This window comes from Schistocerca serialis, chromosome 9 (assembly GCF_023864345.2).
Source record: "Schistocerca serialis cubense isolate TAMUIC-IGC-003099 chromosome 9, iqSchSeri2.2, whole genome shotgun sequence".
NCBI classification, from domain to species: Eukaryota; Metazoa; Arthropoda; class Insecta; order Orthoptera; family Acrididae; genus Schistocerca; species Schistocerca serialis.
In genome coordinates this window covers 17,323,229-17,350,822 of record NC_064646.1, presented here as the reverse complement: position 1 = coordinate 17,350,822, position 27,594 = coordinate 17,323,229, and the positions used below count along the sequence as shown (strand labels likewise).

The 27,594-nt window shown below is 43.1% G+C and overlaps 1 protein-coding gene across 1 annotated transcript; it reads right to left on the bottom strand.

Annotated features, from left to right (window-relative positions):
- Nucleotides 1-5,685: 5,685 nt before the first annotated feature.
- LOC126418613 (cuticle protein 9.5-like) lies at nt 5,686-14,788 on the bottom strand. The gene is made up of 2 exons (XM_050085452.1): nt 14,662-14,788; nt 5,686-6,098 (listed from the first exon to the last, which is right to left on the bottom strand). The coding sequence occupies exons 1-2, from the start codon at nt 14,668-14,670 to the stop codon at nt 5,796-5,798; spliced, it is 312 nt and encodes a 103-aa protein (XP_049941409.1). The 5' UTR covers nt 14,671-14,788; the 3' UTR covers nt 5,686-5,795.
- Between the last annotated feature and the right edge of the window lie 12,806 nt (nt 14,789-27,594).

Here is a 27,594-nt window from a genome sequence, read left to right as displayed (position 1 = left end):
GAGCGCGCCATTTTATAGTGACTGGTGAATGCCCCACAGAGTCAGAATTATGTGTATAACCGCTAAGAGGCTTTCGTGACGCAGCACCCCAGGATAACTACTGACTACACGACGCTACATATTTACGGAGATGTTGTGTCTCCACGACAGAGTAAGGCTTTTCACCACATAGCAATTGCGAGCTGTTCGTGCTATCATCCGTGAAAATTTCTTTTTTAATGAACAGCAGATATGGATAAAATAAACAACTAGCAATTACTTGTCGGCAACATTCTAACTTGACGGCCATCACTGATTTGGTGCGGCATTATTTTTTATTTTTTATTTTTTTTTTGCGTAATATCTGTGGGATATCTGCTCATCCTTTGTCACACAGCAATGCTCTTTGTCCCTCCCCTTGCTCCAACAACACTACTGCCACCTTTTATTCCAGCTGACAACGACATACAGTACAATTTCGTACAGTTTATCCGGCCACTGTTTCGTTCTCGACAGGACAATTGAAAATAAGTTTTGGTAGATTGTTATTAACGACAGAAAGTTCAGCTAATAGTAGAGACCAAACAGTCTGAGTTAATCCTGAATGACTGATTAATTGCAGGTTGTCCCACGCCACTGATTAACTTCTTAGCTGGAGCAATTGATGTAAATAGGTTAACTATGACACATAACATAAATACTGTATACTACTTGTTCCTGGCACAACTTCAGTGCAGATTATCTGTTCTGATATAATCGGACTTCTGTTTTAGCTGGATCTCATATTCCATGGATCCATATGCTGCGTCTGCGCACGCCACTTGTATCTGTGATTATTAACTTATTTAGCAAAACTATTATAATGCTTTTAAATTGTGACTGACCGTAGCATATTATATTCACATAGTTAAAAAGAACTCGTAACAGAGTCGACGCTGGTTGTGTGAATGAAACCAGAAGAAAACTCGTAAGTGGAGCTCTTGGGTAAAAAAAAAAAAAAAAAAAAAAAAAATGCTATAATTCTTAGTGTACCTGTCAGAATATGTTCCACCACCTAAAGAAAAGTTTCTACTCCATTCAGAGTTTCCAGTTTTATTTTCAGACAGATATGGGTTTTGACGACTATACTAGCCAATGGAGTTTACTGCAAACAAGTGTTAATCCTTTTGACTGCAGTAGTTAAGAAAACGTACTACAGTACACTACCCACATAGCAAGAGCATTTCCATTGGTAAATATGTGAACGAAAAGTGTCAGAGTGTTGAGTATGTATAAAGGTAAGCTTATTTCTGTTCATAGCTGTTGTTCAGCAGTTGTATGTATAAAGATAAGCTTATTCCTGTTCATAGCTGTTGTTCAGCAGTTGCGGTGTGAATTCACCAAAAACACCAGAATTTTTAATTTCACTTTACCAGTTTCACCAGATTAATCTCCCATGTTCATACCTCGTTTCAGACTTCTGAAGATGAACATATAAGCCGTTGAATCAGATAAAGTTAAAATAAAAATTTTTGCTTACGACCGATTTTTATATTGTTGGAGAAACTAAAGATTAGACTTCATTTTAAACAGAGAGTAGGCCTACTTTAAAGGTGGACTGGAATTAGATTATTACCACACTCTTAAACATTACTAGCGGCTCTTAAACATCCAGTATAGTGAAAGGAGTCCAGAGAACTGCAAGTAAATGATCAGGCTCATTTGTTTTGATAGTTACTATTGGCTGTATGAGGTTTAGAACTATAAACTCGATTCCTATTGTGAGTTTCAGTCTCACACCTTACGATACTGTAATACACAAAGACGTTCTAATTTATATTGTCGCAGTGGCAGTGCGGTTCTAGGCGCTACAGTCTGGAACCGAGCGAACGCTACGGTCGCAGGTTCGAATCCTGCCTCGGGCATGGATGTGTGTGATGTCCGTAGGTTAGTTAGGTTTAATTAGTTCTAAGTTCTAGGCAACTGATGACCTCAGAAGTTAAGTCGCATAGTGCTCAGAGCCATTTGAACCATTTGAACTTTATGTTGTCATTGCATTTTTCCTCTATCTATCTCCCTACCCCTTTCTACCCACTTCATAAAATCTCTACCACCACCCACTCCCACCTGCCATCCTTACCCCTTTGTCTATTTATATTGTGCTTACACACACACACACACACACACACACACACACACACACACACACACACATATATATATATATATATATATATATATATATATATATATATACTATTCGCCATTAAAATTCCTACACCACGAAGATGACGTGCTACAGACACGAAATTTAACCGACAGGAAGAAGACGCTGTGATACACAAATGATTAACTTTTCAGAGCATTCACACAAGGTTGGCGCCGGTGGCGACACCTACAACGTGCTGACACGAGGAAAGTTTCCAACCGATTTCTCATACACAAACAGCAGTTGAACGGCGTTGCCTGGTGGAACGTTATTGTGATGCCTCGTGTAAGGAGGAGAAATGCTTACCATCACGTTTCGGATTTAGATAAAGGTCGGATTGTAGCCTATCGCGATTGCGGTTTATCTTATCGCGACATTGCTGCTCGCGTTGGTCGAGATCCAATGACTGTTAGTAGAATATGGAATCGGTGAGTTCAGGAGGATAATACGGAACGCCGTGCTACATCCCAACGGCCTCGTATCACTAGCAGTCGAGATGACAGGCATCTTATCCGCATGGCTGTAATGGATCGTGCAGCCACGCCTCGATCCCTGAGTCAACAGATGGGGACGTTTCCAAGACAACAACCATCAGCACTAACAGTTCGATGACGTTTGCAGCAGCATGGACTATCAGCTCGGAGACCATGGCTGGGGTTACCCTTGACGCTGCATCACAGACAGCAGCGCCTGTGATGGTGTACTCAACGACGAACCTGGGTGCACGAATGGTTCAACTTCATTTTTTCGGATGAATCCAGGTTCTGTTTACAGGACCATGAGGGTCGCATCCGTGTTTCGGGACATAGCGGTGAATGCACATTGGGAGCGTGTATTCGTCATCGCCATATTGGCGTATCACCCGGCGTGATGGTATGGGGTGCCATTGGTTACACGTCTCGGTTACCTCTTGTTCGCATTGACGGCACTTTGAACAGTGGACGCTACATTTCAGATGTGTTACGACCCGTGGCTCTACCCTTCATTCGATCCCTGCGAAACCCTACATTTCAACAGGATAAAGCACGACCGCCTGTTGCAGGTCCTGTACGGGCCTTTCTGGACACAGAAAATGTTTGACTGCTGTCCTGGCGGGCACATTCTCCAGATCTCTCACCAATTGAAAACGTCTGGTCAATGGTGGCCGAGCAGTTGGCTCGTCACAATATGCCAGTCACTACTCTTGATGAACTGTGGTATCGTGTTGAAGCTGCATGGGCAGCTGTACCTGTACACGCGATCCAAGCTCTGTTGGCTCAGTGCCCAGGCGTATTAATGCCGTTATTACAGCCAGAGATCGTTGTTCTGGGTACTGATTTCTCAGGATCTATGCACCCAAATTGTGTGAAGATGCAATCACATGTCAGTTCTAGTATAGTATATTTGTCCAATGAATGCCCGTTTATCATCTGCATTTCTTCTTGGTGTAGCAATTTTAATGGCCAGTAGTGTATATTCACACAGTTATAATTAACTCGTAAGAGAGTCGATGCTGGTTGTCTGAATAAAACCAGAACAAAGCTCGTAAGATGAACTCTTCGTTAAAGAAAATGCTGTAATTCTCAGTGTACCTGTCAGAATATGTTCTACCGCCTAACGAAAAGTTTCTACTCCATACACATTTTTCAGTTTTATTTTCAGACAGATATGGGTTTGGACGACTACACTAGCCCCATGGAGTTTACTGCAAACAAGTGTTAATCCTTTTGACTGCAGTAGTTGAGAAAACTTACTACAGTACACTACCCACGTAGCAAGAGCATTTCCATTGCTAAATAAATGAACGAAAACTGTCAGAGTGTTGAGTATGAATAAAGATAAGCTTATTCCTATTCATAGCTGTTGATCAGCAATTTCGGTGTGAATTCTATCATCAGAAACACCTGAATTTTTAATTTCACTTTACCAGTTTCACCAGATTAATCTCCCATGTTCAGACCTCGCTTCAGACTTCTGAAGATGAGAATATAAGCCATTGAATCAGATTAAGTTAAAATAAAAATTTTGCTGACGACTTATTTTTATTTTGGTGAAGAAACTGAAGATTTGAATTCATTTTAAACACAGAGTAGGCCTAGTTTAAACCTGCACTGGAATTAGATTATTGCCACAATCTTAAACATTACTAGAGGTTCTTAAACATCCAGTACAGTGAAAGGACTCCAGAGCACTACAATGAAATGATCAGGCTCATTTATTTTCATAATTACTATTGACTGAATGAGGTTTCGGACTATCAACACGTTTCTTACTGTGAGTCTGTCTCTCACCTTACGATATTGTAATACACAAAGACGGGCTACTTTATATGGTCATTGCATTTTTCCTCTTTCTATATTCCCTCCTCTTTCTTCCCTCTTCAAAAAATCTCGCCCACCTCCCACCATATATATATATATATATGGTGGGAGGTGGACGAGATTTATATATATATATATATATATATATATATATATATATATATATATATATATATATGTGTGTGTGTGTGTGTGTGTGTGTGTGTGTGTGTGTGTGAGTGGTTCTGTCGAGTACAACGTAGTGGGCTAATACATTGTACGAAATTGTGCTATATGTCAACTGCAATAAAGATTGTTGGTAGTTCAGGAATCATGAACGGGAGGGACATTGGGAAATGTGGGAGGCGATGGGTCATAAGGGACGTAAAGGGCATATCTGTGAAGCAAAGGGCGAACAGATGTTCCATAAACAAAAGAACAGCGATCGCTATGTAAGAAAAAATTAATTCTATTTTAAAGGTCCGCCTTGATCACACAAACTTTTAAACTTCATTCTCATTAGCTTCGGCTACTGCAATCGTCAGATTATAAAATACTCCGGTGTAGGTATCATCATCAACTTACACACGTAAGTACATGGTGCTCACTTACCGTGTACCTACATGTATAATTTGATGTTGATACCCACATCAGAATATTTTATGATCTGAAGACAGTTACAGCTGAAACCGGTAACAGTGAAGTGTAAAAGTTTGTGTGAACAATATGGACCTGTAAAATAAAATGCCACAGTATTACCATGGACTCATTTTCAGACTTTGTCTTCAATTGACAGCAACGAATGCTGCACCAAATCAATGATCACCATCTCCACTGAATACTTGTCGACTTGTAATTGCCAGTTGTTGCTTTAATCCGTTTGTGCTGTTAATTCATAAATAAATTGTCACGGATGATAGCATGAAAATCTCAGTTCTCATCCGATGGACATTCACACACTGTTATAGAGACACGACACTTCTCCGTAAATTTGTGGCGCAGTTTATATATAATTTTTGTGGGTGTGAGGACTTAGACACATACACATGTGCACAAAATACCAGTGCATTTTTTCATGTTTGGATGCGCAAAGAAAAATTTGGTTATTGCCCTTTATACAAATTGTTGACTTTAAAATGTTCGCCTACTTTACTGTTAGAATACGTGATTCAGAAATAATTACATAACAAAGTGTGTGTTTTGGGAAATGGAACATGAATTAAATAAAAATTCCGTCAGTTTGATGGCATTGACACAACTTTATTCACGCAAACAGGACACGTCCCTCAAGAGAGACAAATCTGCAGAAGACGTCGTAGAACTGATCAGCTGATGGGCCATGCGGGAGCTCAGACGGTTGCGTAGTACGGGTAGGCTCCGCCCACAGAGGGAACGACGGCACTCGGGTGGACGCCGGAGTAGACTCCAGGGGTGTAGACGCTGGGTACGATTCCGGAGGAGTAGACGTGCGGGGTGACGACGACGCCCTGGTAGGCTGCGGGTACGACGCGGCCGGCCACCACCTGCTGGGGCTGCGACTGCACCACGGCCTGGTACTGCTGCTGCTGGATGGCGCTAGTGCCGGCGGGCACCGCTGGCACAGTGGCGGCGCTGGCGGCAGCCACCGCGCACAGGATCACCACGGCGAACACCTGCAGGCCGACACGTACACGCTGCAGTAGGCAGGTTGATGCAGCAGATTCTTCATATATCTGGCTTTTACCGCACAGTTGCAGAGTATTCACAGACGGCAGGGAACAGTCAGTCGCTATTGTAATTTAGTGCTGTGATCTGCGAGTACATCCAGACAGTGTTACTGTGTAAGAAACGGAGAGGCGGAAGTAAAAGCGCGAACTGATGCTGCTGAGCAGTCAGTAGAGCAGCAAACCCTTTTCCTGCGGGTCCCACCTACTGCATTTCTATCCCAGGAACTGCCTCAGTGGCTCGGCTGGACAGACGTGCTGAAGTCAGCTCTTATCGTAAGCAATCGGCCTTTGGTCATGGTGAGAATGCAGTGACAGAGTTACATGATCCCTGCTGTAAGCATGTGATTGTTGTAATTTCCACACGTACGAAGTCATAATATTGCAGTCTTCTATATTTGGGAATACTGACCGAAGCCACCTAGTCCGTGTGATCCCGCTATGGCAAAGAAGATATAGCAAGTTAGCCGCGCCCCCACCATATGCAATTCTTAATGTAACTTCCTGGCAGATTAAAACTGTGTGCCGGACCGAGACTCGAACTCGGGATCTTTGCCTTTCGCGGGCAAGTGTTCTACCAACTGAGGTACCCAAGCACGACTCACAGCTTCACTTCTGCCAGTACCTGGTCTGCACGACTCACGCCCCGTCCTTGCAGATTCACTTCTGCCAGTACCTCGTCTCCTACCTTAATATTATTTATACAATAAAAGGGGAAGGTACCCGGCCTCGTGGTGACGGACGAAGAGAGGCGAGCACACATCCAATAGTTTCGTAATGCTCTTGACATATTTTAATGCGGTGTTGGTCTCCTGTTCCCACCTGAAGAGAGAGTGGAGAAGAGAGGTCGTAGCCTGTAGAACCATACATTCTTTGGCACAGCTGCACAGAACCTCTCATTGTCGATTACCGACCACTAATGTAAAACTGGATTTTGGCGTTTCGCCTCTCCGAAGTACCCTTGGGAGTACTATACCCATTATAGTACTTCTTCATGCAGACCATCTCCGCAGCCTATGTACTACTAACATAGTCGCTAATATTCAAAGACAAAAATTAGTAACTATTGAACCTCACTTCCAGATGGGATCTCCCTTTTGCTAGATTCTCAATAAACCGACTCCAATACAGGTGCCCTACCATATGGTCCATAGCCATCTGAGCTTCTAGCTTTAACATTACAACAGAGAGATGCTCACCACTCGCAAAACCTAAAGGTGACGCATAGGCTTTCCGATCACAACGGTGTGTTTAATCATAAGTATCCAGTTTCGGTAGGGCGACCACTTTCAAGCCACGGATCAACACAATATGAAGTAAAAAGTTTCTTTACTTCAAATGCATAATTATTTTCAGTTGTAGCATCTGCTACGCAATTATATGTGACAACTGTAGCAACTGAAAACAAGTATGTATTTGACGCCAAGGAAACTTTCTTTAACTTGACGTTGTCTTCAGCCGCGTCTTAGAGATGTCCAGTTGATAAACACTTTTCTAAAGCTCACTTCCTTCAAACCACAGTGTGCACTCCATAATGGTGATCCCACTACGCAGAAAGTGTACGCGGAAATGTCATTGATCGGAGGACTCTTTTGGTTCTGTATTAGAATTCTACACTCGAGTCTATAGTATGCAAATCATTACTAACTCCGTGGCAGATGCTGCGATATATTTCAATATCTATTTTAATATCTTCCAATTCCAATCAGTGAAAAAAAAAATTTCCAAAGGACTATATTTTATTATGGTTTGAATACTGCCATTTACTGCTTATGTCTGCGTTTTATTCTATCCCCAGCACGATACATTTGAACATAAAATAATTTCCAAATTTCCCCTTTTGTATAAAACAAACGTTGAAAATGCGTGAAAAACCAGTAAATACCTTGCAATCCTGTCAATATTGATATTATTTATCGAAGTGCACTACGGTGTTAGGCATTTGTTTCGATACCAAAAATCTCAAGAAGGCTGGTGCTGGAACATATCCAGGATAGAAACATGGGGGACCGAAGAGTATTTTTATTTTCTATCCTGAAAGAAAGAGCTAACAATTTTTGAAACAGATGGTCGGGATATGTGCGACATCTTTGATCGAGTGTCCGCTGATTCCCAACATTTCTGTTACTGTCTCTCCTATGAATGAATCGAACCCTGCCATTCGTGCTACCTAGGGCTGAGCTATACTGTCATTCCACTTCATATCTCAAAACACGGTTACTCCCAAATATCTGCTTGAAACGATTGAATCTACAGGGTGTTTCAAAAATGACCGGTATATTTGAAACGGCAATAAAAACTAAACGAGCAGCGATAGAAATACACCGTTTGTTGCAATATGCTTGGGACAACAGTACATTTTCAGGCAGACAAACTTTCGAAATTACAGTAGTTACAATTTTCAACAACAGATGGCGCTGCGGTCTGGGAAACACTATAGTACGATATTTTCCACATATCCACCATGCGTAGCAATAATATGGCGTAGTCTCTGAATGAAATTACCCGAAACCTTTGACAACGTGTCTGGCGGAATTGCTTCACATGCAGATGAGATGTACTGCTTCAGCTGTTCAATTGTTTCTGGATTCTGGAGGTACACCTGGTCTTTCAAGTGTCCCCACAGAAAGAAGTCACAGTGGTTCATGTCTGGCGAATAGGGAGGCCAATCCACGCCGCCTCCTGTATATTTCGGATAGCCCAAAGCAATTACACGATCATCGAAATATTCATTCAGGAAATTAAAGACGAAATTAAAGACGTCGGCCGTGCGATGTGGCCGGGCACCATTTTGCATAAACCACGAGGTGTTCGCAGTGTCGTCTAAGGCAGTTTTTACCGCCACAAATTCACGAAGAATGTCCAGATAGCGTGATGCAGTAATTGTTTCGGATCTGAAAAATGGGCCAATGATTCCTTTGGAAGAAATGGCGGCCCAGACCAGTACTTTTTGAGGTTGCAGGGACAGTGGGACTGCAACATGGGGCTTTTAGGTTCCCCATATGCGCCAGTTCTTTTTATTGACGAAGCCGTCCAGGTAAAGATAAGCTTCGTCAGTAAACCAAATGCTGCCCACATGCATATCGCCGTCATCAATCCTGTGCACTATATCGTTAACGAATGTCTCTCGTGCAGCAATGGTAGCTGCGCTGAGGGGTGGCAGCGTTTGAATTTTGTATGGAGATAGGTGTAAACCCTGGCGCATGAGACGATACGTGGACGTTGGCGTCATTTGGACCGCAGCTGCAACACGGCGAATGGAAACCCAAGGCCGCTGTTGGATCACCTGCTGCACTAGCTGCGCATTGCCCTCTGTGGTTGCTGTACGCGGTCGCCCTACCTTTCCAGAACGTTCATCCGTCACGTTCCCATTCCGTTGCAATTTTTCAAACAGATCCTTTATTGTATCGCTTTTCGGTCCTTTGGTTACATTAAACCTCCGTTGAAAACTTCGTCTTGTTGCAACAACACTGTGTTCTAGGCGGTGGAATTCCAACCCCAGAAAAATCCTCTGTTCTAAGGAATAAACCATGTTGTCTACAGCACACTTGCACGTTGTGAACAGCACACGCTTACAGCAGAAAGACGACGTACAGAATGGCGCACCCACAGACTGCGTTGTCTTCTATATCTTTCACATCACTTGCAGCGCCATCTGTTGTTGAAAATTGTAACTACTGTAATTTCGAAAGTTTGTACGCCTGAAAATGTACTGTTGTCCCAAGCATATTGCAACAAACGGTGTATTTCTATCGCTGCTCGTTTAGTTTTTATTGCCGTTTCAAATATACCGGTCATTTTTGAAACACCCTGTAGATATGAACCATTAATACTGCAATTAAAGGATACCACCCTCTGAAGTACTGCTAGATGGTTTGCTATCTATTTCTCCACTGAGAAGCTAGTTAGCATTCTTTGGCCGTGCTGATATTGTGCCAGTGTTCACTGAAAAAGATTAGAATTTTTGTCACATCAAAATTTTCTGGTAGAATACTGTGTTTGTTGTTTATGGAAAAGACTATAGTTGCTACTAACGTTATGCATTGAATATTTCTTTCTATACTCATTGTAAGGCTTTACCGAAATAGTTTTGTAAGATGTGGTATGATGGTCTGTGGAGATCCTAGGGCCGTGATTCAAATTATAATCTCACTATATTGGCAAGAAGTGTTGGGTAAGTACTAGAATTCCCCTTCTAACCTACAGTGTAGATGCAACATCGACTGTAAAGAGGCCACACGCAAATGACTATCTCACTGTTATGCTGGTGAATGTATTGAAACTGACTAGTACGTTAATAAGGGTAAATATACTAATTTTGAAATATGGTGGCTTGTCATGCAAGATTTGGTAGTCATGACAAAAGATGATCAGTCACATTTGGGTCACTGAAAACGATTTGTAATACTGATAAGCTCCAGGTATGTCCTTTTGCAGCGTTTTAGTATGCATCATTGGAACAGCGCTACTCAACACATTAATACATGTTTTATGCCTTACGTGATCATGGCATGCAGTACAGGGGGTTACTGGAAAGACACTGACGAGAGGGATGGCACCCCGCTTCAGATACTGGGATCGCTTTCAGGGCGACAGCGGTTCAAACCGCCGTACAAACTTATTAATCTTTTGAACGTCCCCCGTAACAGCGCTGAAGGAGAATATCACTGTGATTCCTCAGTCCAAGTCAAGCTGTATATCCCCTTAAGTAGCTTGGGAAGATAGCGCAAATTCCGGTGGAAGACAAGACCTCGAATAGGACTGTTCCTAATAAATCAATATAGAGTTTAAACCTGTTTTCGGATTGCGGAGTACTTTACGATTTACGTAACATGTTACTAGTTCGGACCCCACGAACATCGTATTCTTACTGACAGTGCTTGTCTGGAGCAAGGCTTTTTATGGGAACGAAACGTGAAGCTTCAAAGTTTCGTGCTGAGGAGAACTTTACGATTTACATAATATGTCACAGTTCCATTTTGTTTGAATCACAACGGCCAAAACGTGCATCTGATTTTGTTGGATGTGACTTGGTAAGTAAGTAAGAAAGCGCGTAAGTCCCATTTAATATCATAGACAGCATATGCAGCACATTATATGGGTTAAGACTGCTCAAACCAGAGATGAATATCAAAAAGGTAAATAATACTATTCAGAAAGTAAAAGAACTGTCCTGTTTATGAACTATACTTACACTGTATGACCGAAGCAAAGAAAATACCAGATTTCACAGCCTAAGAATTGCATCCACCATAAGAGACCCAACGGACTTGGAGGAATAGATGCAAAATGTTGACGAGAAATCGAGGAAAATGTTCCTGAAGGTCAATTATTTTACCCTTAGGATCTTCTCCTGCCTGACTCCTTCCTGCAGAAGAACCATAAGGGCTATGTGGGCCTTCCTTGATGCAATAAACAATGTGTTTGGCTCAAAATGGCTCTGAGCACTATGCGACTTAACTTTTGAGGTCATCAGTCGCCTAGAACTTAGAACTAATTAAACCTAACTAACCTAAGGACATCACACACATCCATGCCCGAGGCAGGATTCGAACCTGCGACCGTAGCGGACGCTCGGCTCCAGACTGTAGCGCCCAGAACCACACGGCCACTCCGGCCGACAATGTGTTTGCATTCAGGCGGACCAACGAACATCCTGCTGTTTCTGAGGGTACTTGTCTAGAGCATGGCTTTGTACGGGAACGAAATGTGCTTGGCTATGGTAACAGAGAAGGAAAACTACATTCTAAATGTGATAATGTGGAGAAAGGTTTGTTAGAGATTATGTGGACGGATCAAATAAGAGGGGGAGGAGATTAGTATTTCACGTCCCGTCGACAACGAGGTCGTTAGAGACGGAGCACAAGCTCGGATTAGAGAAGGATTGGGAAGGAAATCGGCCGTGCCCTTTCAAAGGAACCATTCGGGCATCCACCTGAAAAATTTAGGGAAATCACGGAAAACCTAAATGAGGATTGCTGAAGACGGGTTTTGAACCGTCGTCCTTCCGAATGCAGGTCCACTGCGCTAACCCCTGCGCCACCCCGCTTGGTGGATCAATTAAGAAACGAGGACTTAATGAAGAGAATAGGTGAGGAACAAACCTATGGAAAATCCTCACCACTGGAAGGGCAAAGGACATCAGGTGGTTTGTATAGAAATATCTGTAGTTATTTTAGCGCTGGAAGGATGAAAGAGCGGTCGCTCAGCACTATAGGACGGTCTCCCTAATGTCTGTCTCTTTCATGACTCTAGAGGATATTGTAAGCATGATTATTATGGATGGAATTTCCCAGTGATTCATTACGGATTCACGAAAAACTACTCCTAATGAAATGATAATTAAATCAAGACCCTAGGTTGGCGACAGGCGTTGATATACATCAACGTGGACAGTTGAAAATGTGTGCCCCGACCGGGACTCGAACCCGGGATCTCCTCCTTACAGGGCAGACGCTCAATCCATCTGAACCACCGACGGCGCAGAAGATAGTGTGACTGCAGGGATTTATCCCTTACATGCTCCCTGTGAGAGAAACATTCCCAATTTAACGTCCACGCACTACATTCGTAGTGCCCCTGCCCATTACACTCTACTCGGGGCAGACAATCTTACCGAGTCCCGTAAGAGTTCGGGCAATGCGTGTGGATCCAGCACAGAAGAAGAAGGTCAATGGCCGGTTAGCCTTAACTATATGAAGATGGTACCTGTTCTTCTGGACATGACCAAAAGAACAGATACCATCTTCATATAAAAACTACTCCCGTGGAACACGGCTCACATTAACACGCATTTTCACTTCCAGATAGTAGAAACAGGTCAATAGGAAGACTCCGTCTTACTTAATTTGTAACATTCTTTGAAACATGCCACGTCTAAGTTTGAAACCAAGCTTTGACCCTATAAAGTTTAGAAATATATAGGTAACTACTTGAATGTTTGAATGATAAAACCAGTTAGTTATAGTGGACAGCGAAGGTTCAACAAAACCAAAAGTAACTTCTCGTGTACTCCAAAGAAATTTAATAGCTCCTTAGGCGTTTTCAGTATAAATTATTTGTCAGTTAGTGTTAGCAACATTGTCACATTTTTCGCTTACAATTATCCAGCCAACTGGAAAGTATCACCTCTGAACTACTCTGGTAAACAAAGGGTGACGTAAATAAAATGTCTTTGAAACCAGAGAGGAAGAAACCGATCGTAATTTATTGTATGTCAACGATAAATATATAGAGGCTGGCATATCGATTAAATGTGAAGGATTGTGGCTATGAACCAGTATGAACTGGTACTAACACACAAAATCGGTAGTAGGCAAGGTGAATAGAAAGTTTTGTTGTAACAATCCTGCTATAATTCTGAAACGTGTGTGTAGTTTATATGAAACTATAGTGCACTTCCTGTTGAGGGTGATAAAAAAATTTAATGTAGTACTCGTGAGACCCAGTCCGGTGATTAGAGAAATTGGTATCTAAGATTTTGTGCAACAGTTTGATGCCTCCATTACACCTCTTACGTATTGGAGGACTCGCAGAGATGCATTCCGAGAGTCACTTTCCGTCGTTTCATACGTGATTACATTACAAGAGGACGTCACTGATATTACTCTGAGGTCCTTCACCCCACACCTACCTTGCAATGTATAGTAACTGACGCTGTATATATGTAGATGTAAGAGTACCCTTAATGGGGGAGGACTAGAATATGAAACGTCCTGCCGGCCGCTGTGGCCGAGTGGCTGTAGGCGCTTTAGTCCGGAACCGCGCTGCTGCTACGGCCGCAGGTTCGAATCCTGCCTCGGGCATGGATGTCTGTGATGTCCTTTGGTTAGTTAGGTTGAAGTAGTTGTAAGTTCTAGGGGACTGATGACCTCAGATGTTAAGTCCAATAGTGCTTAGAACGATTTGAATGTTTTGAAACGTCCTGGCAATTTGCAGTAGAGTGCTTCGCCGGGACTTGAACCAAGAAGCCTGCCTTTTCCGGTCAATGTTCCTACCGTGCCACCCAGTTACGAATCAGTGCCGTGTGTGTGACTGTGATTTACAGGCGCTCAACGGCGAGGTTGGCTTAGTACCAACCCCCATAACTCCATTTCCACAAGGAGTTCTTTCCTATTTTCCACACCTCAAAGACGCTATCTTGCCTACCTCGCTGCACTTGAACTCTTAGAAGACATTTAGTGCTGAAATAGATTAGCTACAGCCCAGGGGTTGTTTCTGAAGTAAGAGTGTCGCTGACTAGGGTAAGAAAGCGTATGTACATACTAAAACCCGGTAAGTACGGTTCGGTCATGGATGTGGTATCTACATAGATTTGAAACCCCTGACAAAAAGTAGATTAAGGTGAAAGCCAATATTAGGATAATTGGAAGATGGATGAGCCTAAAAGTTAAAAAAAAGGAACGGGAGAAGGTTTTTCCACAGAAAGAGTTCTGTAGGAAGGACTGCCTCGACAAAACGAGAGAGGTTCCCTAAGGCGAAGGGTAGTAGCAGGAAACCGTCGTATACTTACGGCGTTCATGTTGGCTAGCTGAGGATGGACGACGTCGGGGTGTATGCAGAAGTCTGGTGGAGCACCAAGTGTGTCTTCCTTTGGAGGCGTCTGCTCTTTTATACTCGTTCGGCCGCTGATACTCGCATCGAAGGTAGTTCTGATTTGTCGCCCAGCGGAGACCCCCGTTGGGCGTAGATTGGAGGGGGGGGGGGGAGGGGGAGCGGACAGGCTGCTACCATGATGCGGTTTGCCTCCCACCCTCCCCTCTGCGCTGAGCGGAACCAGTTCTGGTGTTATCGCACAACGGCCCTAGTGGCTAGCGACAAGTTCTGTGCGGCAAGACTTAAAAACGCCAAATGTTCCGCTGTCGCGACGCCAGAAGGAAAAAAAGACGATCAAGAGTGAGGTGACAGAGATGAATGAAAAGTAGCGCATACACAGTACCTGTTTTAAATCTGTAACAGCGATAAAGAAACATCTTGTCTGAACTTCATATTCTCTAAAGTATTCTGCTTATTAGTCGACCTAAATTGATTAGTTCTTTAATTACACACTCTTCTTCCACTCTGTTGAATGTTGTGTCCAACTTATACGTCGTTAGCTCATTGTTTTTTCATACATCACAGAGATAAATGTATTTTTTATGTAATAATATTGTTGTCCGACAGAGTCCTTTCATTATGCTCAAAATTCGAGCTGATTGTATTCTTCTTTTGTCAGTCCAGCATACATTTGTGCATGCTAATGTAGTGTTAGATGTTCCTTTCTAAGATGTCAGCTATGTACTGTCCCTTCTCATTACAACTAGAAATAGTTATATTGTGGCATAAAGCATTTGAAACATTTAATTTGCTAGTAATGTCGCTTAATCTGCATAGCTATTATCAAACCCTAGCAGCTGAAAGCCTGATACCTACTCTATTGAAAGTTCGTCTACTATTTTTTTGATCATTAGTTGATTTTACTCAAAGTCTGAGATGACAGTTCTTACCTATTTAAGACATGAATTTCAAACTGAAGAAAGTATTTGCTTATCGAAAAAGGTACTATATTGGCGTGTGTGTGTGTGTGTGCGTGTGTGTGTGTGTGTGTGTGTGTGTGTGTGTGTGTGTGTGTATGCGTGTGTGTGTGCGTGTGCGTACGTGTGTGTGTATGAGCGAGTCCTGGCATAAATCTGACAATTTGGTTACCTTCACATTTTCAGTGTGTGACAGTGTTTTCCAGATATATTTGAATAAAGTTAGTACAAGGTAACCACAGAAAAATAGAAAGAGAAATGTTAATCAAGTGTTACGTCACTGCTTGTTATAGCAACATAATAACTGTAGATATTAAGATATAATTTATTTATGTTCTTCGGTACATAGAGGAACACTCACAATTACGTACTTCTCAGTTGAAAAAAAAAAAAAAATTGCAGATTGCTATTGCTTTCGGACATTGCATTGGATGGTGTCATTGAATTTCTGTATTGTTTCACTCGAGAAACACTTCATTTCAAGCCGACGATGTTCACTTGCATTGGAAGCGATAAGCGAGGAATGATAAAATCGGGTGTGAGTACAGCCGTTCACAGGTTCAGTTGCTTTCAAAGGTATCACATCGGACACTATTATATATTCTGGAAGTTTTGAAGACGATCCTGGCTTAGTGCTAAGATTACTGTCTATGTTTACCATAAGTAACTGTAATGAAATCCATTCAGCCTGGCGAACAAAATCATTGTAGTGTCCCTATACAACTGGAATCTTTCAGAACTTTCAATAAGCTATTTAGGTACAGCGATTTAATGTGCAACAATAGCACAAATATAGTGACATGGAGAGCATAAGCCAGACTAAGAATCATGAGAATAACATAATGCAAGACGTCAAGAACCAAGTTAAATAATGCAACAGGCAAAGATATTGCAAAGAAGAATCAGATGTTTCGTCACTGGCTTATTTAGTCACAGCAGGATCATCTCAGTAACTCGAAACAACTGGAAATCACTACGAGAATGGCAGTGTGTATTGTGGAGAATCTACACCTTGAAATTTATAATCGATAAAATTTCTATTTCCACTGTAAAATATCTCAAGCTGTCATTGAAATTAAAGTAATGAATCCGAGATAAAAGCGGAGATGTGTTGAAGGCCTTCGACAATCCGCACATGGAACCTTAAGGATGGATAAGACGAGGGAACGTCATGTGCCTTCCACCATATATGGCTGCTTGTGGAGTACATCTATAGACGCAGGGGTAAATGCTCTGTGGCAATGTTCAGGTTTCACAGGTAGGAGTGGTTCTTCCTCCTGAAACCTGAACAAATTAGACCGTCAACAGCGTTTGCGAATACAAGAGCTCAAATCATATGTCCTCATACACTGCTTATTTCATCATCAGTCAGAAGTCCATATCATCGCCAAAAGATAAGGGATGCTCACTAAAATATCGGGTTTAGCTATGCCAAACGAAGTAAAGATAATATTAGGAAGTGTTCCAGTAGCAGATGTTGAAGACAAGTGCCTGTTCAAAGAAAAATATTCAAGTATTGGGACAAATGAGTGTGTGTGTGTAAATAAAATTAAGAAAGTTAAAGTGGGGAATAAATTATAGCCGTCTTCTTTTGTTTAGCTACCAGAGAGTATTGTGCAGCATTATTTATTTGCCTCAAGTCACATATCTGGAGATAAGTGTTCGCAGAACAGAAAATCCACTAAACTAGCGTCACTGAGGTAAGTTAACTTAACGTGTTGTGATACCCATTAGGTTCTATATAAATTATCCTAACATTCTGGTCCCCTTCTAGCATCAGTTTACCACCGAATATGTGAGCAATGAAGCGTTCTAAGCTACCATTTCCGAGAATTGTCTCCAAACAGAAAACCATAACTGTACGTGTTCGTCACCGTAGTCTATCGATTGAAAATTTGTACTGTGCCTTCATCGTTTCGAGTATTGTGACATTTTTGGAGACCGAAACCTTATAGTTAGGAAAGAACACGTATTCTGCAAAAAGTCGTCTCCTTAAATTCAGTTCCCTTGCTTCTTTAATGATATGATAAATATCATAGATAGCAGGTCCGTTTCATGCTGTATTCCTTGACTTTTGGAAGGCATTCCATAGTCCAACATTGTCGCCAAGCGAACAGAATACGAGCTTACGAAACATCGCATTGCAACTACATTCAAGACTTTCCACGAAATAGCAGTCACACGTAGATCTAAACTGGGTGACACGGTCATATGAAAAAGAAGAGTTATACAAAATATGCTGGATGAAATCGTGAACTCTATAACACTGTTTGCGTGTGTGGTTATTATTTATAGAGAAGGGAGACCTACACAGGTTTATGCAGGGCCTTGCGTTAGCGCTAAGCATAAATGAGTAAGTATAGCCTACTGTGCAAGAAGTTGCGGGAAAGACAACTACTCTTCCATTACAAGATCGGAGGCCAAACAATGCATGCGTTAACGGCCGTAACTATATCTAGGTGAGCGCTTCTGTACGGCTCTGAAGTACCGCATAAGCAAGTACCAGCTGGTTCCATTTGAAATGTAATTCGTCTAAGTAAATACGTTGTTTGAGTATTATTCATTAGTCGGAATCGCATACCAGGTAGGATTACTGAAAGAGAGAAGATCCGAAGAGCAGAATTTTTATTTCTATTTTTATTTTTTGTTTTTCTTGGCTGTTTAGTAAGTGCGACAGCTTGACGCAGATGCACATGGAACTCCTGTATCAGACATTAGCGGAGACCAGTTTTGGCCGATGAAGAAAAGAATTCCTGCCAAAATCGTGTTTCAAGTGACCGTAATGGCGCTAAAACAAAAGTAATCAGAGGATTTACTGACGCTCAGCAGCAGTCGTTCTTCCTACCCACAGATAAAGGAATGTAACAGAAATAGCCGAGATGGTATTGGTAGCTGAAGTACACCCCGGCACATACCGTGAGGGAGCTTTCTAAGTACAGAAATGGCGGTTCCTCATCCACTCTATTACATGAGGCTACTATTTTTGAAGGTCGACAGAGTATTCCCGCACGTTCAGATATCACGTTTACTGTCTCTAGCATAACACTGTCTTTTCTTTGTTTTATTTTTTTACAGCAATGTCTATCTGATCACATCCTTAAAGCAGATATACACTACTAGCCATTAAAATCGCTACACCAAGAGGAAATGCAGATGATAAATGGGTATTCATTGGGCAAATATATTTTCACGCAATTTGGGTGCATAGATCCTGAGAAATCACTACCCAGAACAACCACCTCTGGCCGTAATAACGGCCTTGATACGCCTGGGCATTGAGTCAAACGGAGCTTGGATGGCGTGTACAGGTACAGCTGCCCATGCAGCTACAACACGATACCACAGTTCATCAAGAGTAGTGACTGGCGTATTGTAACGAGCCAGTTGCTCGGCCACCATTGACCAGACATTTTCAATTGGTGAGAGATCTGGAGAATGTGCTGACCAGGGCAGCAGTCGAACGTTTTCTGTGTCCAGAATGGCCCGTACAGGACCTGCAACATGCACTCGTGCATTACCCTGCTGAAATGAAGGGTTTCGCAGCGATCGAATGAAGGGTAGAGTCACGGGTCGTAACACATCTGAAAGTTAACGTCCACTGTTCAAAGTGCCGTCAATGCGAATAAGAGGTGACCGAGACGTGTAACCATTGGCACCCCATACCATCACGCAGGGTGATACGCGAGTATGGCGATGACGAAAAAACGCTTCCAATGTGCGTTCACCGCGATGTTGCCAAACACGGATGCGACCATCGTGATGCTCTAAACAGAACCTGGATTCATCCGAATAAATGACGTTTTTCCATTCGTGCACCCAGGTTCGTCGTTGAGTATACCATCGTAGGCGCTCCTGTCTGTGATGGAGCGTCAAGGGTAACCGCACCCATGCTGCTGCAAACGTCGTTGAACTGTTCGTGCAGATGGTTGTTGTCTTGCAACGTCTCCATCAGTTGACTCAGGGATCGAGACGTGGCTGCACGATCCTTTACAGCCGCGCGGATAAGATGCCTGTCATCTCGACTGCTAGTGATACGAGGCCGTTGGGATCGAACACAGCGTTCAGTATTACCCGCCGGAACCCACCGATTCCATATTCTGCTAACAGTCATTGGATCTCGACCAACGCGAGCAGCAATGTCGCAATACAATAAACCGCAATCGCGATAGGCTACAATCCGACCATTATCAAAGTCGGAAACGTGATGGTACGCATTTCTCCTCCTTACACGAGGCATCACAACATCGTTTCACCAGGCAACGCCGGTCAACTGCTGTTTGTGTATGAGAAATCGGTTGGAAACTTTCCTCATGTCAGCACGTTGTAGCTGTCGCCACCGGCGCCAACCTTGTGTGAATGCTCTGAAAAGCTAATCACTAGCATATCTCAGCATCTTCTTCCTGTCTGTTAAGTTTCGCGTCTGTAGCACGTCATCTTCGTGGTGTAGGAATTTTAATGGCGAGTAGTGTACAAGAGTGAGTCAGCAATCGTGAACGCCAGGATACGGCATATCATTTTAATTTGATCGCCTACGCGTATCTAGAAGCGGCAGCCGATACACAGTATTCCTCGATCAATGATTAATGATCTGTAGTCATACCAAGACGGCAGATGTGATACGTGTGTGTAACCGACTAGAAAAACGTTACTATTGTGAGCCGAAGGACTGTTCAAATGGCTCTAAGCTCTGTGGGACTTATTATCTGAGGTCATCAGTACTCTAGAACTAAGAACTACTTAAACCTAACTAACCTAAGGACATCACACTCATCCATGCCCGAGATAGGATTCGAACCCGCGACCGTAGCAGTCGCGCGGTTCCGGACTGAAGCGCCTAGAACCGCTCGGCCACAACGGCCAGCCCGGATGACTGTCTGGAGAGCACGTTCATAGGGAAATTCGCCCTGTATGTGATTAGAACTGCATTTCATAGAAACTTTTGTTCATTTGGATTCAGCAAAGGACAAACAAGGAGCGTCCTGACCACCCTGGCTGTTCAGTGATGGCACAGTGTTTCCCCGTCGAGGAGACTTCACTGCCCCAGGAGATATGGATCTTGTGGACTGCAGCAAGTCAAGGAACCAAATAAATTTATTCTACCACGTTCAGCCACTCGTTAAATGCTAACAATAATTCTATACTGTAGCCTTTTAAGGCTTCTCCGGACGATGGGATAAGTGCTTATCTTCACAACTGGACTTTGTTGAAAAGCAAAATAAGGTTCAGGCTGATACACGGGGCTTCAGCTTCTCTATCCCAGTTTGCGACTTTGTTATTGACTCACTCTCATACTAACTGTTACGTATCGCAAATGATAAAGGTTTAAATTTCATAATATTGTTATTTACATAGTCATTGTTTAGCTTTGATATAAATAAATAATTACTGCAAATACAATTTTCACCAGCCTGATTACTGTGCAATTAACATGCTTATGGTTAGCAAAGGGTGTAAGACACCACGTTCTGTCGTATTATGCTCACGAATATCGCGTGGGAAAAAAGAACACCTAATCATTTTCATTCCAACTTTTGTTTGTATAATTTTGTCCAGATAGTCAATCTTCCATAGGGAAGACTAGGGGGACAACAAGAAATTTTATCCATCGGAGGTCGAAGTTGTTGATTCAAATTTCGTGGGAGTAGAATTCGTCGCACTGAAACAAGCACTTATTTTAATGATTGCCATATGCGTGACACAGCGGGGCGCCTCTCTTTGAACACCCTTGATGTCGTCTGCAACCATATGTGGTAACAACTTCATATTACTCAGCAGCAGTCTAGAAGGGGTCGAACAAAACTTTGCGTAAGGATTTTTTTTTATTGTTCTGTCAATGACGAGCAGTCTTTGGTACGACATTTTCTGTATGATCGTTCCAATTTAAGTTCTTCCGAAATATAATCCCTAGATATTTAGTTTAATTAAGTGCGTTACTCAGATATATTCTCTCGAAATATTGTGATTCGTTCGATATTACGTTACATTATTCGGCTGTAAACGACATCAGCTTCAAAAACTCGAAAGTGAATTTTGAATATACAGGGCCGCCTGTTATGCAAAACAACAGTTCTTTACAAATGTTCATACTATCTTTCAGAACTTTCCCGTAATGATCAGTGTATAGTTTTATTAATTTTCAAACAACTTGCGTTAATTGAGCCAGGTAAAATTTTCATCTACCGCCGAAATATCGGCGGTCGCTGTAAATTTTACCTGGCTCAATTACCGTTAGTTGTTTGAAAATTGTATACGCCAGGAGAGACTCAGGTCTCACAGTTTTATTAAGTTCTATAAAATGGAGACTTGTTGTAAGCATAATTAAGCCAATAAAACTGGGTCTAAATATAGTGTCATGTCTTGGAAATAAATATTCTTTGTGATTACTCACAGTTTTGAACAAGATGCATGCTTTTGAAGCAAGTTACACTTTTGAAATGCAAAAACACGATGCTCTTGTTGCTACTATGTGTCTTTTTTATGTTTACCTGCTTTTCCTGCATAGTTCCTTTAATGTGGTAAATACACTCCTGGAAATTGAAATAAGAACACCGTGAATTCATTGTCCCAGGAAGGGGAAACTTTATTGACACGTTCCTGGGGTCAGATACATCACATGATCACACTGACAGAACCACAGGCAAATAGACACAGGCAACAGAGCATGCACAATGTCGGCACTAGTACAGTGTATATCCACCTTTCGCAGCAATACAGGCTGCTATTCTCCCATGGAGACGATCGTAGAGATGCTGGATGTAGTCCTGTGGAACGGCTTGCCATGCCATTTCCACCTGGCGCCTCAGTTGGACCAGCGTTCGTGCTGGACGTGCAGACCGCGTGAGACGACGCTTCATCCAGTCCCAAATATTCTCAATGGGGGACAGATCCGGAGATCTTGCTGGCCAGGGTAGTTGACTTACACCTTCTAGAGCACGTTGGGTGGCACGGGATACATGCGGACGTGCATTGTCCTGTTGGAACAGCAAGTTCCCTTGCCGGTCTAGGAATGGTAGAACGATGGGTTCGATGACGGTTTGGATGTACCGTGCACTATTCAGTGTCCCCTCGACGATCACCAGTGGCGTACGGCCAGTGTAGGAGATCACTCCCCACACCATGATGCCGGGTGTTGGCCCTGTGTGCCTCGGTCGTATGCAGTCCTGATTGTGGCGCTCACCTGCACGGCGCCAAACACGCATGCGACCATCATTGGCACCAAGGCAGAAGCGACTCTCATCGCTGAAGACGACACGTCTCCATTCGTCCCTCCATTCACGCCTGTCGCGACACCACTGGAGGTGGGCTGCACGATGTTGGGGCGTGAGCGGAAGACGGCCTAACGGTGTGCGGGACCGTAGCCCAGCTTCATGGAGACGGTTGCGAATGGTCCTCGCCGATACCCCAGGAGCAACAGTGTCCCTAATTTGCTGGGAAGTGGCGGTGCGGTCCCCTACGGCACTGCGTAGGATCCTACGGTCTTGGCGTGCATCCGTGCGTCGCTGCGTTCCGGTCCCAGGTCGACGGGCACGTGCACCTTCCGCCGACCACTGGCGACAACATCGATGTACTGTGGAGACCTCACGCCCCACGTGTTGAGCAATTCGGCGGTACGTCCACCCGGCCTCCCGCATGCCCACTATACGCCCTCGCTCAAAGTCCGTCAACTGCACATACGGTTCACGTCCACGCTGTCGCGGCATGCTACCAGTGTTAAAGACTGAGATGGAGCTCCGTATGCCACGGCAAACTGGCTGACACTGACGGCGGCGGTGCACAAATGCTGCGCAGCTAGCGCCATTCGACGGCCAACACCGCGGTTCCTGGTGTGTCCGCTGTGCCGTGCGTGTGATCATTGGTTGTACAGCCCTCTCGCAGTGTCCGGAGCAAGTATGGTGGGTCTGACACACCGGTGTCAATGTGTTCTTTTTTCCATTTCCAGGAGTGTAAATTACCCTTCTATTACATTTTGTGTATGGACTCTTTCTTGTATTGTAAGCTACTGGTATAGGCTGGGGCCCAATTTTAATATTTTTAAAATCTACACTTATTTTATTTTGATAGTTGTGGATTATTGTTTGGTTATGAAATGTACTATATTTCTTAACGCTATGAGGCTTTCCAGATATTGCTTGGATGGAAAGTCCGAAATGGAAGACTTGAATGATCACGTAGAAGCAAATCGAAACAAAGAGGGTTAAATGATGGTAGATGAGTAATGGAAACAGTGAAGCCTCTCTGTCGTTTCTAGGTCCCCGGTTTAAATACACAAAGTACAATACAACACACAATATAATGGAAACAGATATTTGTTGATGGGGAGAGTAAGATGTTTGACTGATAATTTTCCGATGATCACAATTTTGATGGTCGCTAATCTCTGAAATAACTCACTGAAGATCAGTGCAACCGAAACTAGCTCCACAACCAAAACTATTGGCCTGGAGTTGGGCACGTCGTCTTCTGTTAGGCAACCTGGCGGACGAAGCTGTAACGCGGGAGGGCATAAGCCCCAGGATTCAGCACCTGCGTTCTGAAATCTCTCTCTGCTGGGTTACTCTATGGTGTCGTGCAAGATCTTTCTTTGCGTAATTCGCAACACTTTAAAGAAAAGCTTTTTAAAATTGAATTAAAAACAACCTTAGCCACAATAAAACATTTTTGGCGATGAACTGCTTCAAAACGAAACCGCAGTTAATCTGAGAGACATGTTCAGATTGTTTGCTAAACCATTTATGGTGTTGTCGTCTTCCGTCCATGCATTGCCTTGATGCAGCTCTTCACGTTAGTCGACCCTCTCAAACTATTGCAGTTTACAACAATTTGAGCTATGTGCACCATATATAGCGGGTTTCAAATTGTTTGAGGATCCTACATTGATAATTCATGGCCGAGTTCACGATTCCAGTTTTACTGTTCTCTTAGCACCATAGCACGCATGCATTTTCAAGTAGTCGTGTGTACGTCGGTGTGAGGCAGTGAGTCGCATTGAGTGGGAACAGAGCTACGGGAGATTAAAAGTAAGATACATCTAATGATAAGTAAGGTGTCGAAATATGATAAGAGGAAAAATGTTAGAGATTCAAGAGAAAAAGTTGTGAACAAGAATTTATTAATAAAATTTCACTCGAATCTTATAAGTTTATACTAGTTCAGATGTTCCATGCTAGGAGACTTACTTATCTGATAGAAAAGAATACACAATATTATGGCGAGCAAAATATATAAGAAAGAACTTCGTGGGCGAAAGATATCTCCCAAAAAGGAAGGATAAAATGAAGTCCATTGCGCTTTGCGACCTTGCGAGGAAATCTGTGCAATCTGTGTGACAATAAACACTGTATTTCCAATTTAGAGATGCATTCCATGATGTTTGTGTTGTGTCTAGACAAGACAGCCTAGACACAATGAGAGGAAGCCGAAAGTCACCCGCTTAAAATCACGCAGGCTGGCGTGAGGTCTGAAACAGGATACGTAATGAATGCTATAAAGAAAAGTACGTAGCTTCTAGAATACTTAACTTTAATCCATAATTGTATAACATAGCTCTTGATGATACATGCTTCATATAATAAATATCAACTGAATACGGTGCCTTGCTAGGTCGTAGCAATTGACTTAGCTGAAGGCTATGCTAACTATCTTCTCGGCAAATGAGAGAGTCTTCGTCAGTGTAGCATCGCTAGCAAAGTCGGCTGTACAACTGGGGCGAGTGCTAGAAAGTCTCTCTAGACCTGCCGTGTGGTGGCGCTCGGTCTGCTATCACCGACAGTGGCGACACGCGGATCCGACGTATACTACCGGAACGCGGCCGATTTAAAGGCTACCACCTAGCAAGTGTGGTGTCTGGCGGTGACACCACACTTTGGTCGCCAGAAAACTTCAGCAGTATTTGCTAGGCAATTGACTAATAATACACCCCGTACATAGAGTACGGATATAGTGTCTAACATACCTCAGAGAGGCAGTATACTGTAAATATTACATCTCTAACCACTTTATAAATATGAATAAAGATTTAAACATCTAATCCCGTTATGTGATGACCATTTCTAGAAAATTTGATATACATAATACTGGAATGGTGTTTTATGGTCTTGCACTGTGTTTGTGACAGTGCAATATCAATCATTCTTATGCTACTATATTGTTTTCTATACCTTACAACACTCAAAACGCTAATTTTGAGAGGATCAAGCCAGGAAAAATACGTCCAGTAAACATAGGCTCCTAAAAGTCTAGCTTAAGAGCTGTGAGCATTTCCTCATCCGCGCTGCTGTGCAGCACATCTCTTCTGTTGAAAGCTCTTTGCAATTACCAGCGACCTACAGATCGCAGTAAACAAATGGATAAACAAATAAAAAGGCACTATTCTGTTACTGTGAAACAGTGGAGATTTTAATGTAATCAATATGCTACTGCGTAGAACCAGCACTCGTAAGTCGTTGCTAAAGGAGACGCTGAGAGCGGTCTCCATTAGCCGTGAGGTACATTTGTGTGCGACGTCTTTGCGAGTCAAACACTCTACGAAAACCAAGTTTCTCAAGGATGCGCTGTCGGGCATTAATGATGTTTCCTGTAGTGTTTGAACATCACAACAAAAAACCCTATGGATTAAGATTGGGGAATCTGGACGGACTTCCCCGACCACTAAGCACTGCTCTGTAAGTGTCTGCGTGAGGCTTTCTCTTATATTTCGGAGAAAATGTTCTGGTACTCCATTGTGCATGAAACCCATCACCAGCTGTTGTTGGAGTAGCACCGCCTCTACCAGACAGGAAGTCGTCTCAAAGGAACCTGTATGGTAGAAAGTAAGCAGAAGAGATATGTTTGATAGTAGCTTAGCTCAACAAAACATCACAGCATTTTAGAGCCCGCTTTTACTGAAATTTTCGTCTTTTTGCACTGATTATTATGCTATTACACCATTGGCCATTAAAATTGCTACACCACAAAGATGACGTGCTACAGACGCAAAATTTAACCGACAGTAAGAAGATTCTGTGATACGCAAAGGATTAGCTTTTCAGGGCATTCACACAAGGTTGGCGCCGGTGACGACACCTACAACGTGCTGACATGAGGAAAGTTTCCAACCGACTTCTCATACACAAACAGCAATTGACCGGCGTTGCCTGGTGAAACGTTGTTGTGATGCCTCGTGTAAGGAGGAGAAATGCGTCCCATCACGTTTCCGACTTTGATAAAGGTCGGATTGTAGCTTATCGCGATTGCGGTTTATCGTATCGCGACATTGCTGCTCGCGTTGGTCGAGATCCAATGACTGTTAGCAGAATATGGAATCGGTGGGTTCAGGAGGGTAATACGGAACGCCGTGCTGGATCCCAACGGCCTCGTATCACTGGCAGTCGAGATGACAGGCATCTTATCCGCATGACTGTGAACGGATCGTGCAGCCACGTCTCGATCCCTGAGTCGACAGATGGGGACGTTTGCAAGACAAAAGCCGTCTGCACAAGCAGTTCGACGACGTTTGCAGCAGCATGGACTATCAGCTCTGGGACCATAGCTGCGTTTACCCTTGACGCTGCATCACAGACAGGAGCGCCTGCGATGGTGTACTCAACGACGAACCTGGGTGGAGGAATGGCAAAACGGCATTTTTTCGGAACAATCCAGATTCTGTTTACAGTATCATGATGGTCTCATCCGTGTCTGGCGACATCGCGGTTGACGCACATTGGAAGCGTTTATTCGTCCTCGCCATACTGGCGTATCACCCGACATGATGGTATTGGGTGCTATTGGTTACACGTCTCGGTCACCTCTTGTTACCCTTAACGGCACTATGAACAGTGGACGTTACATTTCAGATGTGTTATGACCAGTGGCTCTACCCTTCATTCGATTACTGCGAAGCCCTACATTTCAGTAGGATAATTCACGACCGCATGTTGCAGGTCCTGTACGGGCCT